Here is a 24,151-nt window from a genome sequence, read left to right as displayed (position 1 = left end):
CAGTTCTGTCCTGTGCCAGCCTCTTTAATTTGCTCATGTTGTCAATATCTTATTAATATGTTCATACTAATGCAGTCACTTCTTTCCGTGACCATGCTCATGAGCAGGGTTAATATGCTTACATTTTTCAGTTCTTAGCACAATGTAGACAGTCCTTCTGGGCCCTCTCCTTCTTTCTTGCCCACAGATTTCATGTCTTGCTTACAGAGCCCTCACTACTAAATAATGTTTAAATTCTACTTGATAGACTTCGTGTCTTGCTGTAGATACTACTTCAGCTGCAGTAGCATGCCCATATTAGCATGCAGTTTGAAATGCTTGACCTACCCATTCTAGCGATCGCTGGTCGCAGTCATCTGAATTACAAAAGGTGTTTCCTAGATAAACTAACTATTGGTAAACTATCTCAGAACAACAGCATATGGGTTTTGTTCAATGGATGTGAGACCAGTCGTTTTGAAAGGAGTGGTAACGATCCCAGTTTCCCGCTGAATCTCATTTTAATGACGATAAGCAGGAGGTAGATAGGACCAGTGAGGCCTGGGTCTCCGAGCCTGACATTTCAGTTGTCTGAAACTTTGGTCTCTGTGCCAGAGATCTGCTGTGTAGCTGAGTTACTGAAGACGGGGAACAACTGGGTGAAGATCACATGTCCTCCCCCGACTGTTTCAAGTATATAAGATGTCCTCAAAGCCCAAGCCCCAGCAGCCTCCATAAAGCTAACCATTCTTTCCAGTATGACTGTCCTTTACACAGCTTGGCAGATGGAAACAAGATCTGCTTACTGCTTGCACTTCCTTTTATGAGTTATTTACTTTTTTTATCTGAAGCCTGGATTTCAAACGCTACCGTGCCCACAGTTATAATCCTAGGGAATCCAGTTGCTAGCTGTTTGTACCTTACTCATTGTTTAAACAAGCCCACATCATGTTGTAACTATGTGAAGAGAGCTAGCCTATTTGATAGAGTTTTGTCTACCCTACAATGGCAGAATTATCCTACTTTTTTTAACATGATTAGGCCAAAATTTGCTGTAGTTACTGCAGTTGCCACAACAGAACAGGCAAGGCCAAAACAGGTCGAAGTACTTCTGCAAGAAGTCTAATGATCTTTGAAAGCTATTTGTCATGCTTGCTTTCAGCGTCTAGTCTGAGGGCTCTGTGCTTAGAAAGCAGCCCTTCAGTTTGAGGATTCACTTCTTCACGCTAGTGGCAATCCTTGTCCTACAGACCCAGCAACAGATGTCTGATAAACCTTTCGCCCAATCCTCACTGAAGCTGAGACACCGTAAGAAGCAGAGCCCAGCAGGTAATGGGGAAATGAAAAAAAGGATTTAATCTACACTTGAGTTCAAAAGGCGCAGAGAGAGGTAATGAACAGAACACAGGAAGGGCAGGGACAAACCAGCCAAGGAACTATATAAAGAAGTGCAAATGAGACACCAAGCCATTAGAAGTTGCTCCCTTGGTTTATGATAGGCAATTGTTTGCCTTTGTGTGCTCATAAATGCATTTAAAATAAACAGAACATTTCCTAGTATAGGCCATGGCACTGTTTTTTTTCCTGGTAAAAGTTTTAAGAATACCATAGGAATATTAAGATGCTGACATGTGAATCTCAACAAAAGAGCTACAAACCTTTTCCTGTTATTAAACAAACGGAAAGTAAATACTGAAGATCGGGATATATTCCATAAGAGGATGTGCTGGGGGGTTTTTGTATTTAAAAACGTATATACTTTTGGCAACAAATTGATTTATTTAGTTTATTTCAGTTCTTAGAATGTGATGATTTAGGGATTTATCTTGATTGGCTTGTTATTTTGTCCTGTTGTCAGTTCCGACAGATGAACCTAGGCAGCATCTGGGACGAGCTTTGAGACACATTTCAGGTAACATCTGCATCCAGTGGGGTTGTTTATGTGCTTAAAGGCAGACAGCCATGCCAAAGCGCACTCCTGGGTCAGGGATGGTCTAGCTTAAATGGAGTGACACCAGATTTTCATTTTGTTATATAATATAAAATTAAAAATAACCTATTCTGTTTCCTTAATATTGTAAATGAGGTAAAAGTGTTGGAGACAAATTCAGTTTTAGATGTTATACTCATGTCTATGGGAATTATAAATCACTAGCACCCAGTTTGCATCTGGTGCTGGAAGCTGCCTTAAGATGGTCTGGTACATAGCATTCTCAAAATCTATCACAGAATCACAGAATCACAGAATAGTAGGGGTTGGAAGGGACCTCTGTGGGTCACCCAGTCCAACTCTCCTGCCGAAGCAGGGTCACCCAGAGCAGGCTGCACAAGACCTTGTCCAGGCGGGTCTGGAATATCTCCAGAGAAGGAGACTCCACAACCTCCCTGGGCAGCCTGTTCCAGGGCTCCGTCACCCTCAGAGGGAAGAAGTTCTTCCTCGTGTTCAGACGGAACTTCCTGTGCCTCAGTTTGTGCCCGTTGCCCCTTGTCCTGTCACTGGGCACCACTGGAAAGAGCTTGGCCCCATCCTCCTGACACCCACCCTGCAGATATTTGTAAGCATTTATTAGGTCCCCTCGCAGCCTTCTCTTCTTCAGGCTGAACAAGCCCAGTTCCCTCAACCTCTCCTCGTAGGGGAGATGTTCCAGTCCCCTCATCATCCTTGTACCCCTCCGCTGGACTCTCTCCAGTAGCTCCTCATCTTTCTTGAACTGGGGAGCCCAGAACTGGACACAGTACTCTAGATGAGGCCTCACTAGGGCAGTGTAGAGGGGGAGGAGAACCTCCCTTGTCCTGCTGGCCACACTCTTCTTGATGCACCCCAGGATCCCATTGGCCTTCTTGGCAGCCAGGGCACACTGCTGGCTCATGGTTAACCTGTCGTCCACCAGGACACCCAGGTCCCTCTCCGCAGAGCTGCTCTCCAGCAGGTCCGCCCCAAGCCTGTACTGGTGCATGGGGTTGTTCCTCCCCAGGTGCAGGACCCTGCACTTGCCTTTGTTGAACCTCATCAGGTTCCTCTCTGCCCAGCTTTCCAGCCTATCCTTACATTCAACGGAACCAAAAATGCCTGGGAAACCAGACGAGAAACAGTGGAAAAAGTCTCTCTTCTGGGTTATTCCTAGAACGGAATTCAGTGATCTTAAATAAGGCTTTCATTCGCAGCTCCTTGGAATTTCCCATTATTTGAACCAAATTGCTGGTCTCTGATCTATTATTAATGAGTGCATATGCAAATCACAAAAACATCAGAGAGGACATAAACGGGTGTCTCCGTTTGCAGTGTTACAGGTAACCAAGGGAGTAAGAATGTCACCAGTCTCGCAAGATAAAGGAGACTCCCTGGGTTTGCCGAGGCAAACGAGCAGAGCGGCGACCGAGGTCCTCTCCTGCCGGTGCATACAGACATTTGGAGCTGCGGCCTGGCCCTTCCCACGCCACCACACTCACCGCTTCGGCAGAAGATGAGCACATGCTTAAAGCAGAGCACAAACCTTCCTCCTCACCGTTGCCATTCGGCTCCCTCCGCACAGCCAAAGCCGTGAGCAGCATCGGCCGCGAATGAATACCAAGGTCAAAAGGCTCTCTGCTTACAGTTTGTTTAAAATCATGAACATAAAAAGAACACGTCCTCAGCTACCGTACTTACGTGCACGCAGGCATAACTATGCTTTCCAACACCCATTCCAACACCCAGAAAAAGCAGGTAAATATTAGACATCAATATTTGAAGAGAATGTAATGAGCAAAGCAATTATTTTACAATTATGCAGGCATATAAAAAAATCTGAGCCAATGTTTTTGGAATCCGCACAGATTTTGAATGCAAAAAAGAACTGTGCATAGAAAAACAAGAAGACAAACAGAAAAAAAAACCCCACCTCACTAAAAATCTTGAAAGTTTTTCCAAATATTTAATCCTACAAGTTAATACAAAGCACATAATAATTTGAAAAAATAACACAAAGGCAAGGTTGTAAACAACCAGAGAGATAATATTCGATATCTGAAAACTATGACAGCCCCAGACGACCTTTTTCTTAGAGTTTCAGTTGTACAAAGCGAAAGGTGTGTTTTGAGTGTTTTGCACTAGATTCAGCGCCTTTTTAAACAGCGAGCCAGGTGCACAACTTCACTAATATGAAAATCTATCTTGTATTTACATCTTCCAATGGAGCGTAGCACTTTTATGCATTTTGCACCCGGCCTCTACCGTCACTGAATTAGTAAGTGAAAATTGCTGAAATATGGACATCTAGCGGAGAGAGCTAACTGCTACAGCCTTCATCCCAACGGAAAGACAAAAAAATGAAACGGACTTTTATCTTGCTGGAACCTGGAGAGGTTTGTCCTTGCCCGGCCCATTGCTTAACTGCATGAGCTGAAGGTGACAGAGTCAGAATTCGGCAAAACGGAAGCTGTGAGTCATTTGACAGCTTACCTAAGTGACTGATGAAGCAGAAAAGCTAACGAGCCATGAAGAAACAAATGTTCCTTCAACAAAAGGTAAATAAATCTGATATTGGAGCTCCAGGGATGGGCAAAACTCAGAGGGTGTAAGTGCCCTTAACTTCCCCTGAAATTGCAGGCTCAGACTTTTTGCATTAGTTTCCATGGGGAGAAGGAAAGTGATAATTTTAGGGGTGTTGAAAGCCTTCATGCAGCAAAAATTAACGTTTATATTTTCAAACGCCTATAGTCTGTAACACAAAATGAGAGCTAACTACGAGGACAAAACAAGGGACCCTGTGCACCGAGGTGTCTGCAGAGAGGCACTGATGTGGTGGGATGTCATCTGGATCAAACGGCTCTGTAAGAATTCGCCATCGGACTGTGTTTAACCTCCAAGAACACAAAATCATTTTCCATGCCTGAAGTAAGTATGCTAAGGACGTACTCATTTTTAATCTTGTCTGTTCTCATGCTGTTCACTTCATTGCCATCCACCTCGGGATTTCTGCTGTTGTGGGATTTCTTACTGGGTTGATGCTTGGCCAATATTTGTCTGACTTCTCTTTTTTTGTCTCCTGTGAAAACCAGCTGAAACTAAGCAGAAACTAACCTTGATTTATTTCTTTAATAAACAAAATGAAGATACTGCTTTTTAATAAAAATGAAAACTATTCCCAAGTTGGGTTTTTTTAAAGTTTCCAAAAACAGTCCTGCATCTCTGTCAAAGTTAATGTAACCAGAACTTCCATGGGAATTTCTGTCAGTCTGGGGAAACTGGAGCTGGCTAATGTAAATAACTGCAGCCCATCCCCCAACTACTGCTCAAATCACCTTGTGAGAAAGGAGCGAGCCTCACCGAGAAGAAAGGGTCATCGTGTTTCGTTGCGGACTACAGCTAGTACGGGGTAAGGAAATTTTACAGGAACATTCTGTGGAAACCAGAGGCAGAAATGAACCTAATGATGAATCCCTATGGATTTCATGGGATTTTATGCAAAACTTTTTTGGGGGGGGGGTATGCAGTCCAAAATTACCTAAAGACACTACAGGAACAGGTGATATTTTTACGATTTTATGACTAACTTCCTTCAGAGTGCTACACAGGCTGACATTTTTGTTTCTTTTAATAAGTCTAAGAATGTAAAATATGTATTTACAGAGTACCTGGCCTGTATGTTTTGGCTGAGACAGGACTGGGAATTAACTTCCCAACTCCCTATAGACGTCCCCAAACATCCAGAAAACCACCACCTTGGATAACGAAACTCCCTAGCACTTTCCTGCATATGGCAACTTAGTTTTACTGGCAGTAGAATCTTCACAGCATGAAAATTAGTTAATATTAGCTGTTAAATATTAATTAATATAATATTAAATGAGCTCTTACTGTATAAATGGATGTTTCATCTAAATGATTCCAGACGAACTTTGTAATACGACTGTTGCTGTGGAAGGACACAATAAGCCACAGAATGGCTGAGGGCACATGATTGCAAGTGCTTTTGTCGATTTTAAAGGATATTACCACGCATGTGGTCACAGAATGAGTTCAGTAAGCCTGGTGGTGAGAGCACATCTTCCCATCGCAACTACATTTCAGTTCTACTCCTCTACCACCGACTGAGAAATCCTGTAACAACACAGAGCAGAAGCCAGCAACTTCGCCTGGGAGAGACCTACTGCTCCTTCAGAGGGACTACCAAGCACACACCAGTGTCCCCGGTGGGACGACGCTGCAGGAAATTCTGGGGACGGCAAGGCAAACGTCGGGACGTTGAGAGCCAGGCAACGGACAGCTGAAAACTGTGCTGCCGAGGCAACCGTGTCAGAGTTCGAGGCAATGGATGTCTAGAACTGAAGGGTCACAACCAAGCTGTTCTCATCATGATTTGGAAAAGAGGGTCGCATTGGCCTTTGCAGAAAGCTGACACCGGTTTGGACCTTCATTTAATAATTAAGAGCAATGGCATGATTCAGCTGAGTATCAAGAAACAGTAAGCAATCAAGTACTCTGCATTTGGACTTGATGATCTTAGAGGTCTTTTCCAACCTGTGACTCTACGGTTCATTAGAAGCAGTGAATCAGCCAGAGACAACGCAAAACAGTCTGCTCGTGTAATGACATTCCCGAACCAAAATCTGGGAATCTGAAAGATGCTTTAACAAAAGCTGCAGCCTTTCAGCCTCTGTAGGGCAGTACAGAGCGTTGCATTTTCTGATGCACTGCAGGTGGATCAGAAAAGCTCCTGGAAGGATAAATCCTGCAAACTCCCGTGAAAGGGACCTTCAGTGCTTTTCGCGCAGTGCTTTGTCTCAAGGCAGGATTAACTTGAACTGCTCCTGAAAGACGTTTGTCCAACCTGCTGTTAAAATGTCCAGTAGTGGACATCATACAATCCTCCCAGGCAATGACAGTGTTGTCCCCACCTCACAAGTGCAATAATATTTTGCTGGATAATCTCCTTGCTCCTCCTCTTATTTTGCAGTGGTCATGCAGAACGATGTATGTCTCCCTCTTTGCGAGGGTCTGTCTTGCCCATTTCACCTTTTCTAGACTGAGTTATTTCAGTCTTTCCTCACAGGTCACTCGTGCCACTCTTTTCGTGGCTCTTGACAGCAGTGTGACATTTCTGCCTCATTCCCAGTTTGTGATTCACTGTCATCTTGAGGGTTTGCTTTTCACAGCTACGGCCTAGCCATTTAGCTGCCGCTTTGACATTTGCTGTCTCATCACAATAAGGGAGATCCAGATATTTGTGAAAGGGTCTGCAGAATTATTGATATTCTAAAAAAATACAGGCATGACTCATCTTCAAGCAAGCTTGCCCTTCAGATAGATAGCAAAATTTCTGGCTGAAGCTCAATCTGGGCTTCTAATCAGAAACGGGAGCAGAAATACGAGTGCGATTCAGTTAATTGACTGAATGGCGTATGCTGCGGTTTCCCTCTGAAGGCTGTGTGAAGATAATGAGGTGTGAGGGAAAGCAACTGACCCATTGCTTTTTTGTGTTTTGTCTACTTCTCCCTGCAATGTAAGTCTCATTGCAATGTGTCTGCACAACGAGAAAATACAGATATATCTAGCCTAGATAGACTCAGCTTCCACGTAAAAGCAACTTGATTCGATAAATTTAGAGGGAATTTTGAAATAAAGTGACATCTTTGACACTGGCTTACTTTGATGTTGTTGCCCAGAACACTTTAACTCGCGGGTATTTCAGCGGCAGAGCTCTGGGAGTGAACCTGAAGTCATCAGAGCATTTCTGCGTCCTTTGGTGACAGGAATACAACAGGCTCCTCTGCGGTTCAGCTTCAGCACTTTGCCCGTGACTCAGCGTTCACAATGACATGACACTCCTTCGCTGGTGTATGAGGTGGGCCTCCGTAGGAAATAACTGCAAGAAAGCCAGCTTCGTACTCTCGTGGTTTGCGCTACTTTTCCTGCATGGCCTTACAACCACCACTGCCCCCGCCCCGTGCCTCACAAGTCTGTCTGTAAAACGGGCACAAGATAGATACGAAACACCTCGTAGGAATGATGTATTTTTACGACTTCTCATCAGTGAACGCGCTGCTGAAAACGGGACAGAGTTCTCTCGGGTCTGCCTCCCCGGAGCCAAGCCGTCTTGACGCTCCTCCTCTGACAGTGGCACCTCACAACACGGCCCCAGGGCCAGCACGAGCGGCTGCGCCGAGCGGCGCGTACGAGCTGGAGAGGCAGGGCCCCAGCCGGCACCGAGCTCACCGCCTGCCCGAGCAGAGCCGGGCGCCGGCTCCTCGCCAGCTGGAGAAGCTGCGCGGGCACCGCTCCCAGCCCGCCCGGCTCGGGGACCGGCCGCAGGGCCTGAGGCAGGGCCTGAGGCGCGGCGCTCAGGACGGCGCTCCGCACCGACGGCCGCGTTCTTCTGGCTTTACTGGCTCGCCAGCGCCGGGCGGTTGTTATTTGCGGGGCCGTTTGCAGCCCCCGACGACCGCACGGACCTTCCCGCCGCCGTGAGGGAACGCGCCGCGCGCCCCGCGAGACACCGCCGCCCCCCACCCCCCCCCCCCCCGTATGCGCATGCGCGGCCGCCCGCGGGGCGGGGTCTGTCGGCGCTGCCCGCCGGCGCGCGGCCTTCTCGGGCGGCGGTGAGGGGCGCGTGGCGCGCGCGGTTGCTGTGGCGACGGGCGAGCGGCGGGGCCGGGCCGGGCCGGGCCGGGCCGCCCCGTTCCGCTCCCCGCCCGGCTCCGCAGCGCCTCGCCCCGGGCGGGGCCGCCGGCGCCGGGCCGGGCAGGCTGCTGCGTGGGTGGCGGCGCGGCCGCGCGGCGCCGCGCTGGCGGCGGGGTCCGGAGCCGTGGGTGCCGGCCGGCCCTGCGCCGAAGCCCCGCGGCGGGGCCGTGGCGGTGGCGCCGCCTGACGGGGAAGGTGCCCGGTCCCCGGCGGGAGCCTCGGGCGCCGGCCGCTCCGCCTCGTGGGCGAGGATCCCGGCGGGGCGCGGCTCGCCCCTCGGAGCCCGGCCCCGGCCCTGCGCGGAGCGGGCTGCGTTCGGGCCCGGGAGGCCGCGGCTGCTGCTTGTTGAGGGTTGCGCGCAGGCCCCGGCGTGGGGTCGCTGCGTGGGCGCTGGGCCGGGCGCCGTCCCTGCCCGCCCCGCGGGGCTGCGGCGGGGACCGGGGGGGGGGAGCACTGCTGGAAGGCTCTGCGGCGGGCGAACCGTGACTCCTCACCCTCGCCTGCTCTGCTCCCGCTTCTCAGGGGAAAGCGTTAATACCGGGAAATGGCGGAAGCGGTTTTCCATCCCCCGAGGAGGAAAAGAAGAGTGTTTGAGTCGTACGAGTCTCCCTTTCCCGTGGGTGCAGGCGCGAAGGACTTCAGAATGTGCCAGGCTGAGATCATTAACAACAACGTTGTAGTGCGGAACCCTGAAGACATCGAGCAGCTTTATAACAAGGTGCTGTCTGCCCTGTTAAACGGAGGTGAAGCATGGTGCTTGTTAAAATCTGCCAGCCTTTACGCTTCCCTTCCCCGTCAGCCTCCAGTCATCCTCCACATCTCCCTCCTGTCCTGAGAGAGCACAAGGCACATATTCTGTATCAAATGTGAAAAATATTTCATTCTTATCCCACCAAATATATTTTGGAGTGAAGTGACGTTGTGAGGTGAAAAACAGCTGCAAAGACTTAACATTTGTTACGTTTATTTCTCCTTTCAGCATTTTATGCAACCTTGCAAAAGCATTTTCTTGTTTTTAAACCGCAGGAGGTTGGAATATTAATGTTTTATAAATGCTTGCATAATTCTTTGAACTTCAGCGTGCTTTCTTCCTGAGTAGATTCAGCTGCAGTAAGCCTTTTATGTCCGAGCACCATTTCACCACCACTCTTACGCAGCAGCTGTATCCATCCCCTTGATTTCTGCCAGGCGTTGTCCCCACTTCGATGCACCGGTGTTTTCTGCTGCATCTGCCTTCAAAGGTCTGCTCGGAGCTGTCAACTGGCGAATATTTAGAGTTGAGGCAGAAGACCCAGCACCCTCCACTGGTTAAATCTTTGCGTGCAGGTGTTCAACCATGAGCCAGTTATTGGAAGCGAAGCGACAACCTTTAGGCCAAGCTTAAATGCTGCAGAATTTCAGTTATTTTTTTCACCTGATCTCAGAAGTCAACATTTTATAGTTTGGAAATAAGTTGATTTTTGTCATGATGTAACAAGGATTTTTCCTTTTCTTTGAAGGGCTATTTTGGGAAAGGTATCCTTTCAAGAAGTCGACCGGTGTACAGCATTTCAGATCCTTCACTGGTTGCTAAATGGCAAGGTAAATGGTGCCCATTTGTACCTCCATCACTATTCTAATAGTACTTTTCACTTTTCTTCACTCATTGACGATACATGTGTATAAATTACACCCAGAAAAATACCTCTCTGCTGGGTGAGGCCCAGGCTCCTTCCCCCCACGCCTAATGGCAGCCAGCGAAAGAGGCTTAGGAGAAGCACAAGAGCAGGAAGCGCTCGTCCGTAGCTCCTCGGGGCGTTCTTCCAGCCTTCGCTGCTTTGTGGCTTGGGAAGTCTGGGAGTAGCGGTACCATCCTTGGCCTTGTCTTCCTATAACTGTGCAGTGTTTCTTCGTTTGAATCTCTAGATTTTATTGTCCATGAAATCATGAGGGAAAGATACGCGCCGTTTTTAATCTGCTTATAGCTAATTCTGCCTCGCCTGCCCTCAGCTGTTTATAGAAAGACTGTCTTTTTACTTGCCAGAGAAAAACAGTAGATTTAGTTCAGCTTATGCAGAGTGATCAGTCTTCATTAGCTCAGTACCTTTTCTGGTCCTGCTGTATCCTTCTTGAGTACAGGTTGGACCAAAATGGCATAGAGGACTGAAAATGTAGGCAGATATTAGGCCACAGATTAGCTCAGTGTTCAAAATCACATGAAAACATTTTTATATTGATGAAACAATGTATGATTTTTTTCTTTATACAGGTGCTAATGTAAACATGCCTATAATTGCATCCAAAAAGTAAGTTAATTTATTCATTGTTTTTAGAAAGCCGGTGATTCTGTTTTATGTTTTGTCTTACTGGTTTTCAGATGGTTGGCTATATGCATGCTGATGACTTGCTGCTATTTCTTTGTGTTTAATTTATAAATCATGTTAGAAAAAGTAGAAATAGAGTAGGTGATATTCATCATGGTTTTTCATGTAAGCTTGCATGTATTAATTGCTGACTTGAAGCCAAGATTGAGTGCGTGCATAGTGGTGCGGGTAATTAATCCATAATAACGTTAACCATAATAAACTTGTTTCTGAGCAGAGGACAGGAAAGAAATGTTTCTGGGGCAGGCTATTTAAAACAACTTTCTCAATTCCTTATTGAATTAATATAGCGTGGGCTGAAGCAGCTCTTGAACTTTTATAACAGATAAATGTTTTACTTTTTTTAAAAAAAAAGTCTATATTAACATTGCTAGTTTGTACATTTTACAAAACAGAGTGTTGGGCCACATATGTGCTTTGTTCTGCTTAACTAATACATGAACTAACTGTAAGAGTGTGCAAGTTAGTTACTCTGTTTGCTTGAACCCTACGATAACTCTAAAAATTGTACCTTCCTTAAATGTAAAAGTCATGCTCCTTCAGTCCTCAGCTTCGGGTAAGACAAACAGTAGCAGTATCGCTACTACTGCAGATACTTGCAGAAACATTTGTGATTCCTGTTAGTCTTTGTGACTGCTTTATGTGTCAGCAAATACAGCTGAGCACCAATAAAAGTGTCATTTTGTCGGTGTGGGAGATGCATCACGTAGATCTCAGTAGAGATCTGTAAGCGCGAATTATGTGGTAATTAAATCATAGGACAGAGGAGTCTATTTTTTTATAACAAAGTACAGCGCTGAATTATGTCGTTTTTCTGTGAGACTTCAGAGAGTCTTATATTTTGAGTTGACACATGAAATTTGCATTTAATTGTCTTTGCAGTTCTTCATAACTGTAATTGCTGTGCTAGGATTTTGTTTTGGGAAATAACGAACATTGTAAGAGAGTTGTCCAGGTTTGAGTAAGGACTCTGCTACCTGTGACTTTCACAGAATGAAGATTAATGTCTTCAGGTGAATATTAGCGTTATCCTCCAAGGGGAAATAATGAAAGGGGCACTAAAAACTAACAACTGGGATTATCATAATTGAAAATATTAGATCTTCCAGCTACTATCTCACTGATGGGGTTATTTCTCAGGGATATGAGGGTTTTGGTTAAAACTAAAGGTAGTTTCTGCTTAAGATTTTTACGCTGGTGTTTTTGCTATGCCATTGCTGTTTCAAAGATAGTTAAAACAGAGTTTTGAAGATACTGTTCTCAGTAGTTGGCTGTGCAACAGATGAAGTGTGTGACAGATCTATATGCAAAGTCTTGTTCCATATTTTAATCATGCAAGCTCTGATACCAAGATGTTTTTGCAGGGGATTCAGGCTTAAGGCTTCCGTGGGAGAAGTGAGTTTTTGCCTGGTGAGAGTCTTGCTTCTTGAAACTGTGTAGCAGTAGTCCTTGTGCAGGGTTCAGTAGTGGTGTTTGCTGCCACAGAAATTTAAAAGGCAAAACAAAGCCAAAGAAGGTAGCAGAACCTTGATGTTAAGTGATGTGGTCTGAGCCTCCTGAAGATGGGACTGCCACTACGTTGTGCACGTTTTGCATGGCAGTTATGGGGATGTGTGTTCAGATTTTTTCTGTGAACTGTGCTGAATCTTCTTTTTTTTTTTTTTTTTTTTAAAGATGTTAATTGAAAGATGTAATGCCCTAGAACTTCTCATTTACTTTACTTGTTTACTAGGTACCAGTATCATGTTCAGTGGGCTAAAAGTATTTTGCGAGAGCAAGGATTTGATGACTGCTCGGTTACCAGGATTCTTGAGAATTACACTAAACCTCTTGAGCTACCATTTTTGCAAGAGCATGGAGCTGAACAAACCGATAATAGTTGCAACAGAATGGGCCCAAACACAGAAAATACAGAACTTCCCAGACAATCTTCTACATATACGGGCAATGTAGTAGCCCTGAGTCCTGAGGATCAGGATGAAGGCTGCAAGGAGGCCTGTTTGGAAGGAAATCCGGAGTCTGATCCTGTGGCCGTGTGGGGCTCTCAGGAGCAGGAACGAGGTGACCTGAAGGAGGGGGCTGAAGGGCCTTGCCAGAAGCATGGCTTTCCTGGGCATTGCGGCTGCAAGGCGAAGGGGAGCGCTCAGCAAGGGCCTTGTGAGATGATCAAGTCAAAGGAGTGTGCTCCAGAATACGTGTTGGTGCAAGAGGAGGAAGAAGATGGCTTGTGTCCTGAAGATGGCTCTGCTCATGCGCAAGGACACGTAAGGATAAAGAGTATCCTAATCTTTTACAAAAATTACATAATCACTGCTATTTTCAGAATTTGGTATTTTTTCCAGTTTACAGTTTTAGTAATGCAGTAATTTTTTTCTTGCAGGTTGTCAAGAAGGAAAAACTAGTATGCAGAAGAAATCCATTTAGAATTTTTGAATATTTACAGCTCAGCTTGGAAGAGGTATGTTTCAAATACAGGACAAGTTGTTTTACTTTTAATCCCAAAAGTAAACATTAATCTGTGTTACGTCATAATTTAATACCTGTTTCTAAAGTACAGAGTGCTCCTGTGTCTCCTAAGTATGTGGATTATCTTAGTCACTAAACTGATTTCTAATAACCTGCGATAATTACATGATCTGGCTAAAAAAAGAGTAAGGTCCAATCCCGTTCGCTTTATGTGAATAACCCCACTGACAAAAAGACCAGTGATAGGACTGAAGTATAGAAACACCAGGAATATCGTATTTATGTAACTCCTGCCTCTGTTGTGCTGCTTCTAAATATATTCACATGTATTAGCTGTAACACAGTGCCTTCATGAGTCTGCAGCACATGTGTAACTTCTGTTGTAGTGCTGTGTGTTGGCATTAAAGTTCGTGAAGACAAATCTCAAAGGAAGCTTTCAGGCAACTTGTTTGTCTTGCCAACGTTAGCATTCTTGTATTAAATTGATTTGAGCCTTTGTTCTTGCATGGAATATAAACGACAGGAAGAGTCTAGCTATCAGTTAAAATTATTCCGTTTTATTTTTTCAGGCTTTTTTCTTGGTATATGCTCTGGGATGTTTAAGTATTTATTACGGTGAGGTAAGAGATTTGATTAATTTGGGGTTACTGGGGATACCATTAGTTTGGATATGTTTTTGGTCTGAAATTTTTACCAGCTGTGGCAGTACTTTATGCTGTTAACTCTGAAGGAGGAAGAACCGAACAGAATAATCGGGAAGTTTTTAAGTAATATGTCTGTTTATGAAATGCTAGTTTGAAAGTTTTATGTTTACCAGGCAAATACAGCTAAGCACAGCTTTTCTGTAGAGAAAGGTTTTTGTTGTAACTTGTGCTTGAAATATGGGAAACGTAAGTATGGGAGGAATAATTTAGTCAATACTCCCCGAACCAGGAATATTCCTTAGAGTATGAAGCATTAATTTACAAGTATATCAAGCTACTGTTAATGTAATGACAAAATAATTGAAACCTATGCTTCTAGTTTAAGATTTCCGATTTTCCTTTAAACAATGGCATTATGGGACTGCTTTTGAAATGCTAAAAAAACCCCAGCAGGTTTCTGTCTTTTATTGAGGGATTCTGTATTTTATTGCCCAAAGTTCGTGCTCTTTGCAGTGGACTGTGATATTTGGTGTTTGGCTGTTATGCTCTACTACACACAGTATTCTAGATCTGCTGTAATATTAATATAGTCAGGTTAATGCCTGTGGTTCTGATTTTTAGGAGCCCCTAACTATTGTGAAGCTATGGGAATTTTTCAGTGAAGTGAAGCCCAACTTTAAAACTACTTACATGGCGTATCACTACTTCCGCAGTAGGGGCTGGGTCCCCAAAGTCGGACTGAAGTACGGAACTGATCTCTGTAAGTAGCTCCTTTAGGAAACGCAGTAATTTACACCTGACTTCCTTCCAGGCAGTGCAAACCCCAGTGCCGAAGATGAATGCAGTAACGGGAGCTGCGTGACCGGAGCAGGCTCTGCTGCTTGCAGTGGGCAGCAGACACCTTTGGGTAGGCTAGGTGAGCAGTGAAGCTGGGCTGAGTGGAGTGTAAGGTCCCACATCCACTGGCTCAAGAGATAGCTCGAAAGGCCTGTTGTTGTGCTTCATGAGGTCAGTAACTAGTGCAGGATTGCACTGAAATTCTCTTCCCAAGTTTCTCTGCCCCATCTAAACACATCTTCTGCAGTATTAACAGGACAGTCTTTGGAGTAGCAGGTTTGTGTCTAGATCCCAGTTCACGTCGAAGTCCGTGCATCTCATATTTCAGCCTGTTTAATGGAAGCTGGACTTCTGCTGAACGTACTGCTAAGACTGTTTCTATGTATGGGTAATTTCGGCAGGGTCGGGGGGGGAAGGGACTTGCTTGTTTGTTAATGGTGGGGGTTTTAATTGTACAGAAGGAATTGGTAGTATCCATAATCCCTTGTTAAGTAATTCAAGAACTACATTCAGCTCACATCAACATGAACAGTACACAGTAATGCCTGTCGCCACAGCACAGTGTGCATAAAGGGAGATATTTTTTATGTATGCATACAAACCAGCAGGTGTTCTGATACCACCTGAAGCAGTTTTACAGTTTGGGGGGTTCTGTCGAGGTGGTGCTGAGCTAGTCCTCCAGGTCAGCAGGTAGGTTTGGCTGAATTCAGCATCACTGTTAGTACCCTGCATTGTAGATGGGGTTTTGCTATTGATTACCTGATGTATACGTGAAATTGATATTAGTTTGTTCACCGTTCGTTTGTGTTCTGGCCTTTATTTGTCATTTAGCATATCGTTGCCTTTGCATTTGTGCCAGACAAAGGAATTGGATTAGTTTAAGGCTAAGAGTTCTGCCTTACTCCTGAGTTCCTCTAGCTTCTTGTTCTTTGGCAGTACCTTCTTAGAACGGATATTACTACAATAGTGGACAATTTGCAAATCATGCTCACTGCTGCAATGAAATGCTGCTCGTCCTTTTCCTGGCCAGGTCTGTGCTAGCCAGCGGTGTAAGAAAACCTGTGCTACTGAAAGTCAGTCCCCTCTGACGAGCTCGTGACAGAGGGGAGAGAGGAAACGTAATCATTTAGCTCCGTTACACCAGTCCAGCTGCAATGAGTCTTGTGTGCTCGTGGACAGAGGAGGAACTTCTAGTGGGTGCTGTGGGCAGTCTGTACACACTTCGCCTCTCCCAAAACTTGTGGAAAATGCTTGCTTAGACCAGAAACTCAATGGCTCGTTCTGGTTTTTTACTTGTACTTCGGTGGCTCAACTTCTGTTGCGAATACAGTGTTAAAAGCATGAAGTCTGTTGCAGAAAAATGCCATCCTAAACTTCTCCCCCCAGCAGCTGTTGACTGTCCTTTGGTTCTTCTGCTGTATCTCTTGCTTGCCACTCGCCTGCCCTGAGTCACCCTGCTGCTCCCATGGTTTTTTTTGTCTCTTCCCTCTCTCTCCACTTGCTAGGACAACATAATTCTGAGCAGGATTCAAAAGCGGTGAAGTTTTGTCTTGTGTAATTAAAACTTACAAAACATTTGAAAACATTTACGGACCCAGGTATTAAACTCAGATGGAAACTCTGAGATTATCTAACTGAGGTGTTTCTCTCTCATTTCAGTGCTGTATCGAAAAGGTCCGGCCTTCTATCATGCAAGGTTTGAAGCTCATGTTTTGTCTAATTTCTTACTTTCAAATCAGTAAACTTCTCTCACACATATTTAGTATCTTCACTGGTGAAGCACACATTCTTCACTCAGAATATTTTGCCAGATGCGTTCATACTGGGATTGCAGAAGTCCTTTTAGCAGAGGTACTAAATAACACAATCTCATTGAATTCATATAACAGTAGTAAGACATTAAAAATTATAAGTTGCAGTGAGCATATTTGACACTCGTACGATGAATGCACCCAGGAAAGTAATTTGATTTAGTAATACTGACTTCTAAAAGTACATGGTATGGATAATTTATGTAGTTTGGGAGAAAAAACTTAAGGTATGATAATTGTCCTTATTCGTTAGCTAGTCAGGTTGAACTCCTAGATAATAAATTGATTATAAATGTCAGATAGGCATTCATAAAAGAACGCTACAGACATCAGCAGAAGGGTGGGGAGGGAAAGTGCCACCAAGCCTATTCACAGTTCCATCTTTACTCCCCTTTGGCGAGTGGAAAGAGACTTAAGTGTCACAACTCACTTGCTGCTTGCTGGCATATTGTTTAACACCAGTTTTTAGGCTCTAATCCCAAAGTTTCATGATCTTTGTAGGATGGTAATTTTCCTTCTGTGAGTTACCATGTTTGCTGTGTATTCCAGTTACTCTGTCATTGCTGAATTAGTGGATGATAATTTTGAAGGTTCCCTTCGAAGACCGCTCAGCTGGAAGTCCTTGTCTGGGTTGAACAGAACAACTGTTAACGCTTCGAAGGTAAGTGTAAGGTGCTAGTTTTAAAACAGCATTAAAAGGACAAAGGTGCAGTTTAGTTCCAAAGACTGGCAAGTTGGAGTGAGGCTGGAAAGAGAATCCTGGTTCTCGTCTGCTGAAGAACAGGTTAGGTCACCAGCAGGCAAACAAGAGTATCCTTTGTCAATACCCAGATGAATTCTGGAAGAAGCTTATTGAAGTTCTGTTGCCTGTAGGAACGTTAGAAGTTGTGTGAGGAACACAAGTCAGACCTGAGGAATGCTTCTTTCCTGCTTGCCACTTTTGTTTTTAAAGCCCTGTCCACCTACCAGGATTTTCTTTTGAACAGTGAAACTGCGAGTTTCCAAAAGATTTTCTCTATGCTAGAGCCTGAAACGCAGGGCTGCCATACTCACAGCCATGCTGCTCAGGTGTTGTGTTACCATTGCAGCTTATCCTGTAGCAGTATTACGCTTTGATAAGGAAAACGAGATACGCGTATTATACAGCTCTCCCCAACGTGGTTTGCAGAAGACATCTTGTAGGAAACTTGGTATCTCCATTTCTGCTTGATCTAATACTTGTATAGAAAGAAATCAGTTGAAATTCATGTGTTCGTGTTTTCTGTTTCCCGACAGGAACTTATGTTATGCTATTTGATCAGACCATCTGACATGTCTGAAAAAGAGATGTCGACACCAGAATGTATGAAAAGGATCAAGGTTCAGGTGAGCAGTGACTTCCCTCTCTCGCCTGTATGGCCATGCCTTGTCGCAGCTGGACGGCCGACTGTCAGAGCCCCCCTGGACTGGTGCTTGCTCCGCAGCGTGCGTTGGCTTTTGCACGCATCGCTGCAATAAAATGAACTAGATTCCCTTGTGCCCCAAGGCACAGAAGTGCATTGCAGACTGTTTAAAGACTTAGGATCTTGTAAATTTTAACGTTGCTGCTGCAGTTAATGGAAGCATTTGCATGGGGAAACAGGGACACCTATGGAGACTTAGGTTAATGTATACTTAAAAATGCAGGGAGAAAAATGCGAGAGAGAGCAGCTCGCTTCAGCAAGAAGTGTAGTCACAGAATCACAGAATGGTAGGGGTTGGAAGGGACCTCTGTGGGTCATCTAATGGGATTTCTCAGTGGTCTCCTAACATGCGTCAGTTTGCTGAAGGCTTAATCACCATCCCTCACTGATTGCCTGGAGCTTTGTTTCTTTCTTTCCTGCCCACTTGCGTAATAGTTGCTGGTTTTTGATTTCAGGAACTGATTGTAACTCGTTGGGTGTCTTCCCGTGAGCGCAGTGAGCAAGATGAACTTTGACTGCATAGGAAAAATTCTTTTTTTTTTTTTTTTAAAACCATGTCTTGTTTTTTATCTGATCTTCTCACGGTGAACCAGAGCCTCAGAACGGTTTCTGTCAGCGTACGCAGTTGGTATGTATAAGTGCTGTTTAAAATGAAGTACACCCTGTTTACTGGAGAGAATGTTGTACTGAAAAATGTAATTGAACTATAATAATGCATAGGAAGGAGAAAAAATTAAAGCCGTATCCCAACTCAAAATACTCAGTTGTTTAAACTTACAAATGTGTATCTTTGAGTGGTGGCTGGACTGCAGTGATTAGTGATGGTATTCTTAATATTCTGACAGATCCAGGCATTAGTGCTGACTGGGCACTACGGCCTGCAGAGCTGCTGAAGTCCAAAACCTGAGCGTCTGCCTGAAAGCTGGAGCCGTGAGGGGTCACACGGGTTTCTGGGAGCGCCTCAGATTCTTCAGGGTGGAACTTTGGGATTGTAAGGCTGACTTCCTTTTGTAGCTCAGCACTGGGCCCTACATTTCTTCAAAAATGAGGGCTTAAACTTGGTCGGCCTCAAGTTTACTGCTGTTTTTGAACTAGTTAAAACCCAGCAGTAATTCTAGTGAGTCAAGTAACCTTTTGGGACACCTGTGGTACCATTCTTCTTCAACCAAATACTGACTTTATAGACTCCATGAAGTTGCACAAAGTAAGATTTGGGAAGAGATTCGGTTGTCACAACAGTGAGCATTGCCCCCACGTAGCTGTTAGGTGCCTAGACCCTGGAATGTGGCGGTCCCAACTAAAAGTCGTTATTTTCACAAGCACTACTCCAAATTAAGGAGCTCTCCCCAGAATGTGCAAGGATTTAAATTCACTCTGGGGTCTTGGCACCGAACAGCAGCATTAGGTGTCAGGCAGCAGGGAATGCTGGGCTCCACTCCCCATTCCCGCGCGGCGTCTGACCTCACTTGAGATTTGCAGTGTCAGATTCCTCCCTGCCCGTCAGGGCTGGATCTTGCTGCGGGACAGCCAGGTGCCCTGCCCGCAGGCGATGCCCTTGGCTTTTGTCTGGGGTGGGGTTGCCATGTACAAAACAATGAAGATGTCCTGAGCTAGTGAGAGAAAGCCGGTCTCTCCAGCTTGGCAAGTGTAAGTCTCAGTTTCATCGCTGCTTTTCTTCTCTTTTATCCAGCAACGACAACAGTCTATAATTTTTTTTTTCATCGGGCACCCGTAGCTGTCTCTGCCCTGGCCTGTCACACGTGAAACAGACTGGGAGACAGCGCTGCGTTGTGTGCAGAGCAGGGCGACGGGCAGTGCTGAGCAGCTCCTCCTTGCTGCGCTCGCTGCCTGCTGTTTTCTAGCTTTTTTGTAAGATTTCATCATGTGGGTTGCAGGTTCCTAAATACGATGGTTGCTGTTGCTAAGCCACTTTTGGAGAACAAACCAACCAACCCAGCAGGTATTCAGCTGCCTTTCAAGTCGAGCCAGAAGGTTTAAGTACCAGCTACGCTGCATTTTAAGTATTGCTGCTTTGGATTCAGGCATTTGAATTCCATCTGTCTTGGAACAGTAGGCTTCCTTCCTTCACCACACCGTTAGATTTTTTTTTTTTTTTCTTTTTCCTGTGTCATGAGAGAACACTTTTGCTGCAACAGTCAGGATACGTTATAGCTGGTGACAGTGACACTGGGATTTGCTTTGTGCTGTTTTCTAAAGGGGGTTTGCCTCCTGGTCGCAGGACGTTTTCTGTCCACTCGGGCTGTTCCCACCAAGCACAAAACCCCAATCGTGCTCACTTAGGCAGCTGAGATTGTAAAGCCATGTCATGAATGCAGGAAACTGCGGGCAACGCGGCGGAAGATCTTCTAGCCCTTGCTTTAATTTAATACGACTTCTACCAGAAAGATGTAAAATGAAAATGCTAATTATGCATAATAGCTTTTTAAGGCTGAGCAGGTGTCTATAGGTGGTGACTGTACATGGCAGGGTGTTGTATTTCTAGCTGTAGCGACTGTACTTTGTGTTTCAGTACTGTTGGATCAAATACCTTATGTTAGATACTTGTACTGTAGCACTGATACTTGCTGTTGTACTTATATTTTAGCAATTAAAATACAGTACTTCAAGGAAGCATGGATTCTGATGCACTCAGAAAGAGAGTACCGTAATTTCTTCTTGTAAGCCACATCCTAGCTGAAGCACGCTGACTGGCACTGGGAGCAGGTGGCTGGGAGGTCTCTAACAGCAGCCAAACAGCGCACGTCAAGCTGGCTGTCTCCCTTGTGTTTTTTGAGTATGCTTTAAATGAGCTGTAATTTAGAATTTAGCAAGAAGTGGAAGAAAACAAGGAGGGGGGGGAGTGTGTCCAGTGTGGCGCGTGCAGCTGGAGTGCTGGGGCAGGGCTGTGCCGTGTGTACACAAAGGTACAGATGTGTGGACAAAGCCCCCATCAGTTATGGTTACTTCTCCATCTTTGAGAAAACAGGGCTTACATCTAGACTAAAAGCAGCTTACTTTGCAGAAACTAGTAGGAGGCAAAAAAGCTGAAATTGTTTTCTTAAACTAAAACGTAAGTAAATAAAGTGAAATTGCACAAAATTGAAGGACTGCAGAATTTTGACCTCGGCATATGCTTCCGCGTAACGTACAGTAGGTAAAAGTGCTGCTGGAAGATCTTTTTAGGCTTTTTGGACTTAAATTTCTTTTTGTTATGTGCTAAAGTTTTATCTCCAAGATAAATCCTGAGGAGTCTGCTGCTTATTACAGATACTAACAGATACAGACACTAAATTATTATCTTTGAATACCAAGCATCTGTCTTGGTTTGAGGAATAAATGTGCAAAATGTAAAGAAGAATTGGGAAAGAAATGTGTCTGGCCAAGAGGCTGGATTTATTTGTTGTTACGTTAGTAGTAATTAAAGGAAAGTAACTTTGCATGTGGTGAATCTGCGTTGTCATGAGACTGGATTTCAGCAGCACACAAGCACAGATTCCTTTTTTCACTCATCACTATACATATGCGACAGGAAAAAAAACCTGGTTTGGTTTGCTGCAGCTTACGTTACCCCAGATCATTTGTTAAAACCCTTAATTACACAGCAGTTAACAATTTCTGGTATTACATGTCGTGGCAGAACAAAGCACGTGGTGACTGTAAACAGGAAAACATTTTTCTGTATGAGCAGTTCCCACAGCTCTTCTGTAGTGTGTACACTGCACGTACGCGACTTCATTCCAACGCACAAGCCGTGTTTCCCGATCCTTCCACCATGTGCAGGCCAACATGTAAAGTTAATTGCGTTTTTAAATACATGAAGTAGATCGTGCATCTCAGTCCCTGCGACTTGGGAGTCTGAGGACTTCCCACTGCATGAAGCAGATGTTTTAATTCAGCCCTGGTTTTCTCCATCAGGAAGGGGTACGATGTAGAAATCCTTAGCCGTTAGCTCCTGGTGCAGAGTGAGGTATCTGGACGCTTGCTTCGTCCGGGGAATCACAAATCTCTCCGTAAATTCGCTTTTACTCATCTGCTGCTTTCCTTGTGCAGTTAGCACGCTGTTAACGAACGCCAGGGCGTAGGTGTAGCAATTGTGGTCGTGTTCGTCATACCTAGGAAAAGCAGCTCGTTAGTAAGAGTTGGCACGAATCCATTAATTGCTGCGCACGGAGGAATATTTTACTGAGTGAAATAAGGAAGCGCGTGCTCTCCAGGAACGACTGCCACTTTCCTTCTATGCCAGTGCTTAAATACTGTATTCATCACAAGTTGTACTTTCCAGCTATCAGAAACTGTAACCATAAAAAAAAAAAAAGCTGCAGACTCTGCAATAATTTCTTAATTTTTATATTTGTTTGGCTTTTACCTTGTTAACCTTTGCTGTTCCACATACTGTTACTCTTATGTAAAAAACCTCTTCCCGCGGCAGCAATGTTAACCGTGTGCTGCCACGGGCACTTCCGTCAGCGCGGCGTTAAGCTGGACGCCGGCTTGACGAATCGAGGCCATTCCATCACGAGTCTGTTGACACCACTTCTACACAGCGTGCCAGTCAAACTGCTGCTGGCAGTTATTTTGTACTTCACTGAACTGGGTTTTATCCATGCAAAGTTCTTTTGTTGCTGAAGAAAACTTCCCTGAAATGATCTCTTCTTTTAGAGCTTTTACATTCCAGCAGATGAGTTTGTTACTTACAACTTAAAAATACTCTTTTTCTCCCTAGCAAGGCCCGCAGGTCTCGGGACAGCCTGACGGCGTTCCTGGGACGTGCCGGTTAGAACCGGGCGTGCTGAAGGAGCGAGGCTCCGAAGGGACCCCGGGCCTTGCAGAGTCCAAATCGGACTCGCCCAGTTCATCATCCCAGAGTGAAAACCCCTGCTCCATCCAGCTTTTAAACGACTTACCTGTGAGGAAGCCAGTCCTCTCCTGCAGAAAATTCCTCCAGGAGCTTATCCCACTGCTGCAGAAGCCCAAACATGTCTGGCTGTACGAGTGGGATGCTAATGCACTGCTCCCATCCGGTTTCAGCTCTGTGAACGCCTTCTTCGTCGTAATTATACACCACGCCTGGAAATAAAGAGCAGCAGATTGCCAGGTGCCACTGGAGAACGGGATTCACCTCCTTCGTGTGTGTATGTTTGTGTGTGTGGTTTGGGCTTTTATTTTTGAAGTGATGAGAGCTACTCCTGGTTTCCCGTAGTGCCACTTTCCCTTAGACTGGCCCTACCCTGGCTTCCCGTCAGTGGCTACAGAGTGGAGAATGCAGTTCCTCAGAAACCTGCTCTCCTTTCCCCCGTGCGATTCCAGATCTCTTTCGATAACGTGAGGACAGCCACGCTTCCTTCTGACCCGAGCCCACCCTTGTGTTAACTGAGCGCCTGGCATGGGGCTCGGCCGGGTGGGCGAGGGCTCTCCAGGAGAACCAACAGGATTCTCAGTGAGGCGTTTGAAAACGTCGCTTCTTTACCGAGGGGCATTTCTGGCCCTGGCAGAGGCCGCGTTCGGGGGGGCTGCCCTAAGCCCCCGGCGCCGGGGCCCGCCCGCTCCCCCCTCCCGACCCACCGACGGGCAGCGGAGCGCTTCCTACCCTGGCTGCTGCTGACCCCGACATGCAGATCGGACCGCCCGTCGTACCCCCTGCGAGAGAAACAACCGGCGGCGCTGGCGGCGGGCCCGGCCCCCCGAGCCCCCCGCCCGGCCCCGGTCCCTACCCCAGGAAGGTGCCGGCGGCGGGCCGCAGGAGCAGGGCGCGGGGCTGGCGGTGGCCGTGCCGGAAGGGGCCGGGCAGGCGGACGGGGGCGGCGGGCAGCCCGGCGCCGCGCAGGGGGCTGCCGCAGGCGGGGCAGCGCGCCGGGGCCCGCCGGCAGAAGATGGCGGCCCCGCAGTGCCGCACCCGCACGATGCCGCCCTCCGCCATGGCGCCGCCCGGCCCCGCCCCGCGGTGCGC

At 45.9% G+C, this 24,151-nt stretch overlaps 2 protein-coding genes across 5 annotated transcripts; one reads left to right on the top strand and one right to left on the bottom strand.

Annotated features, from left to right (window-relative positions):
• Positions 1–8,495: 8,495 nt before the first annotated feature.
• On the top strand, positions 8,496–20,835 carry TSEN2 (tRNA splicing endonuclease subunit 2). 4 transcript variants are annotated; one of them, XM_075432642.1, is made up of 12 exons: positions 8,496–8,559; positions 9,164–9,359; positions 10,141–10,222; positions 10,890–10,926; positions 12,737–13,268; positions 13,385–13,462; positions 14,040–14,090; positions 14,736–14,874; positions 16,611–16,647; positions 17,312–17,423; positions 18,038–18,127; positions 18,660–20,835. In XM_075432642.1, the coding sequence occupies exons 2-12, from the start codon at positions 9,186–9,188 to the stop codon at positions 18,717–18,719; spliced, it is 1,392 nt and encodes a 463-aa protein (XP_075288757.1). In that variant the 5' UTR covers positions 8,496–8,559; positions 9,164–9,185; the 3' UTR covers positions 18,720–20,835. The 4 variants fall into 4 exon arrangements, 2 of the variants coding, with proteins under 2 accessions (XP_075288757.1, XP_009939237.1); XR_012765237.1 differs by lacking the exon at positions 8,496–8,559 and having other exon boundaries at positions 8,980–9,359; positions 18,660–18,832; positions 20,100–20,835; XR_012765236.1 differs by lacking the exon at positions 8,496–8,559 and having other exon boundaries at positions 8,980–9,359; positions 18,660–18,832; positions 19,050–20,835.
• Positions 20,836–21,574: 739 nt separating this feature from the next.
• On the bottom strand, positions 21,575–24,121 carry MKRN2OS (MKRN2 opposite strand). Its single transcript, XM_075432643.1, has 4 exons — positions 23,916–24,121; positions 23,792–23,841; positions 23,109–23,271; positions 21,575–22,316 (listed from the first exon to the last, which is right to left on the bottom strand). Exons 1-4 carry the CDS (start codon positions 24,119–24,121, stop codon positions 22,097–22,099), a joined length of 639 nt encoding a protein of 212 aa, XP_075288758.1. The 3' UTR covers positions 21,575–22,096.
• Between the last annotated feature and the right edge of the window lie 30 nt (positions 24,122–24,151).

This window comes from Opisthocomus hoazin, chromosome 11 (assembly GCF_030867145.1).
Source record: "Opisthocomus hoazin isolate bOpiHoa1 chromosome 11, bOpiHoa1.hap1, whole genome shotgun sequence".
NCBI classification, from domain to species: domain Eukaryota; kingdom Metazoa; phylum Chordata; class Aves; order Opisthocomiformes; family Opisthocomidae; genus Opisthocomus; species Opisthocomus hoazin.
This window is presented reverse-complemented; position numbering and strand designations above follow the sequence as displayed.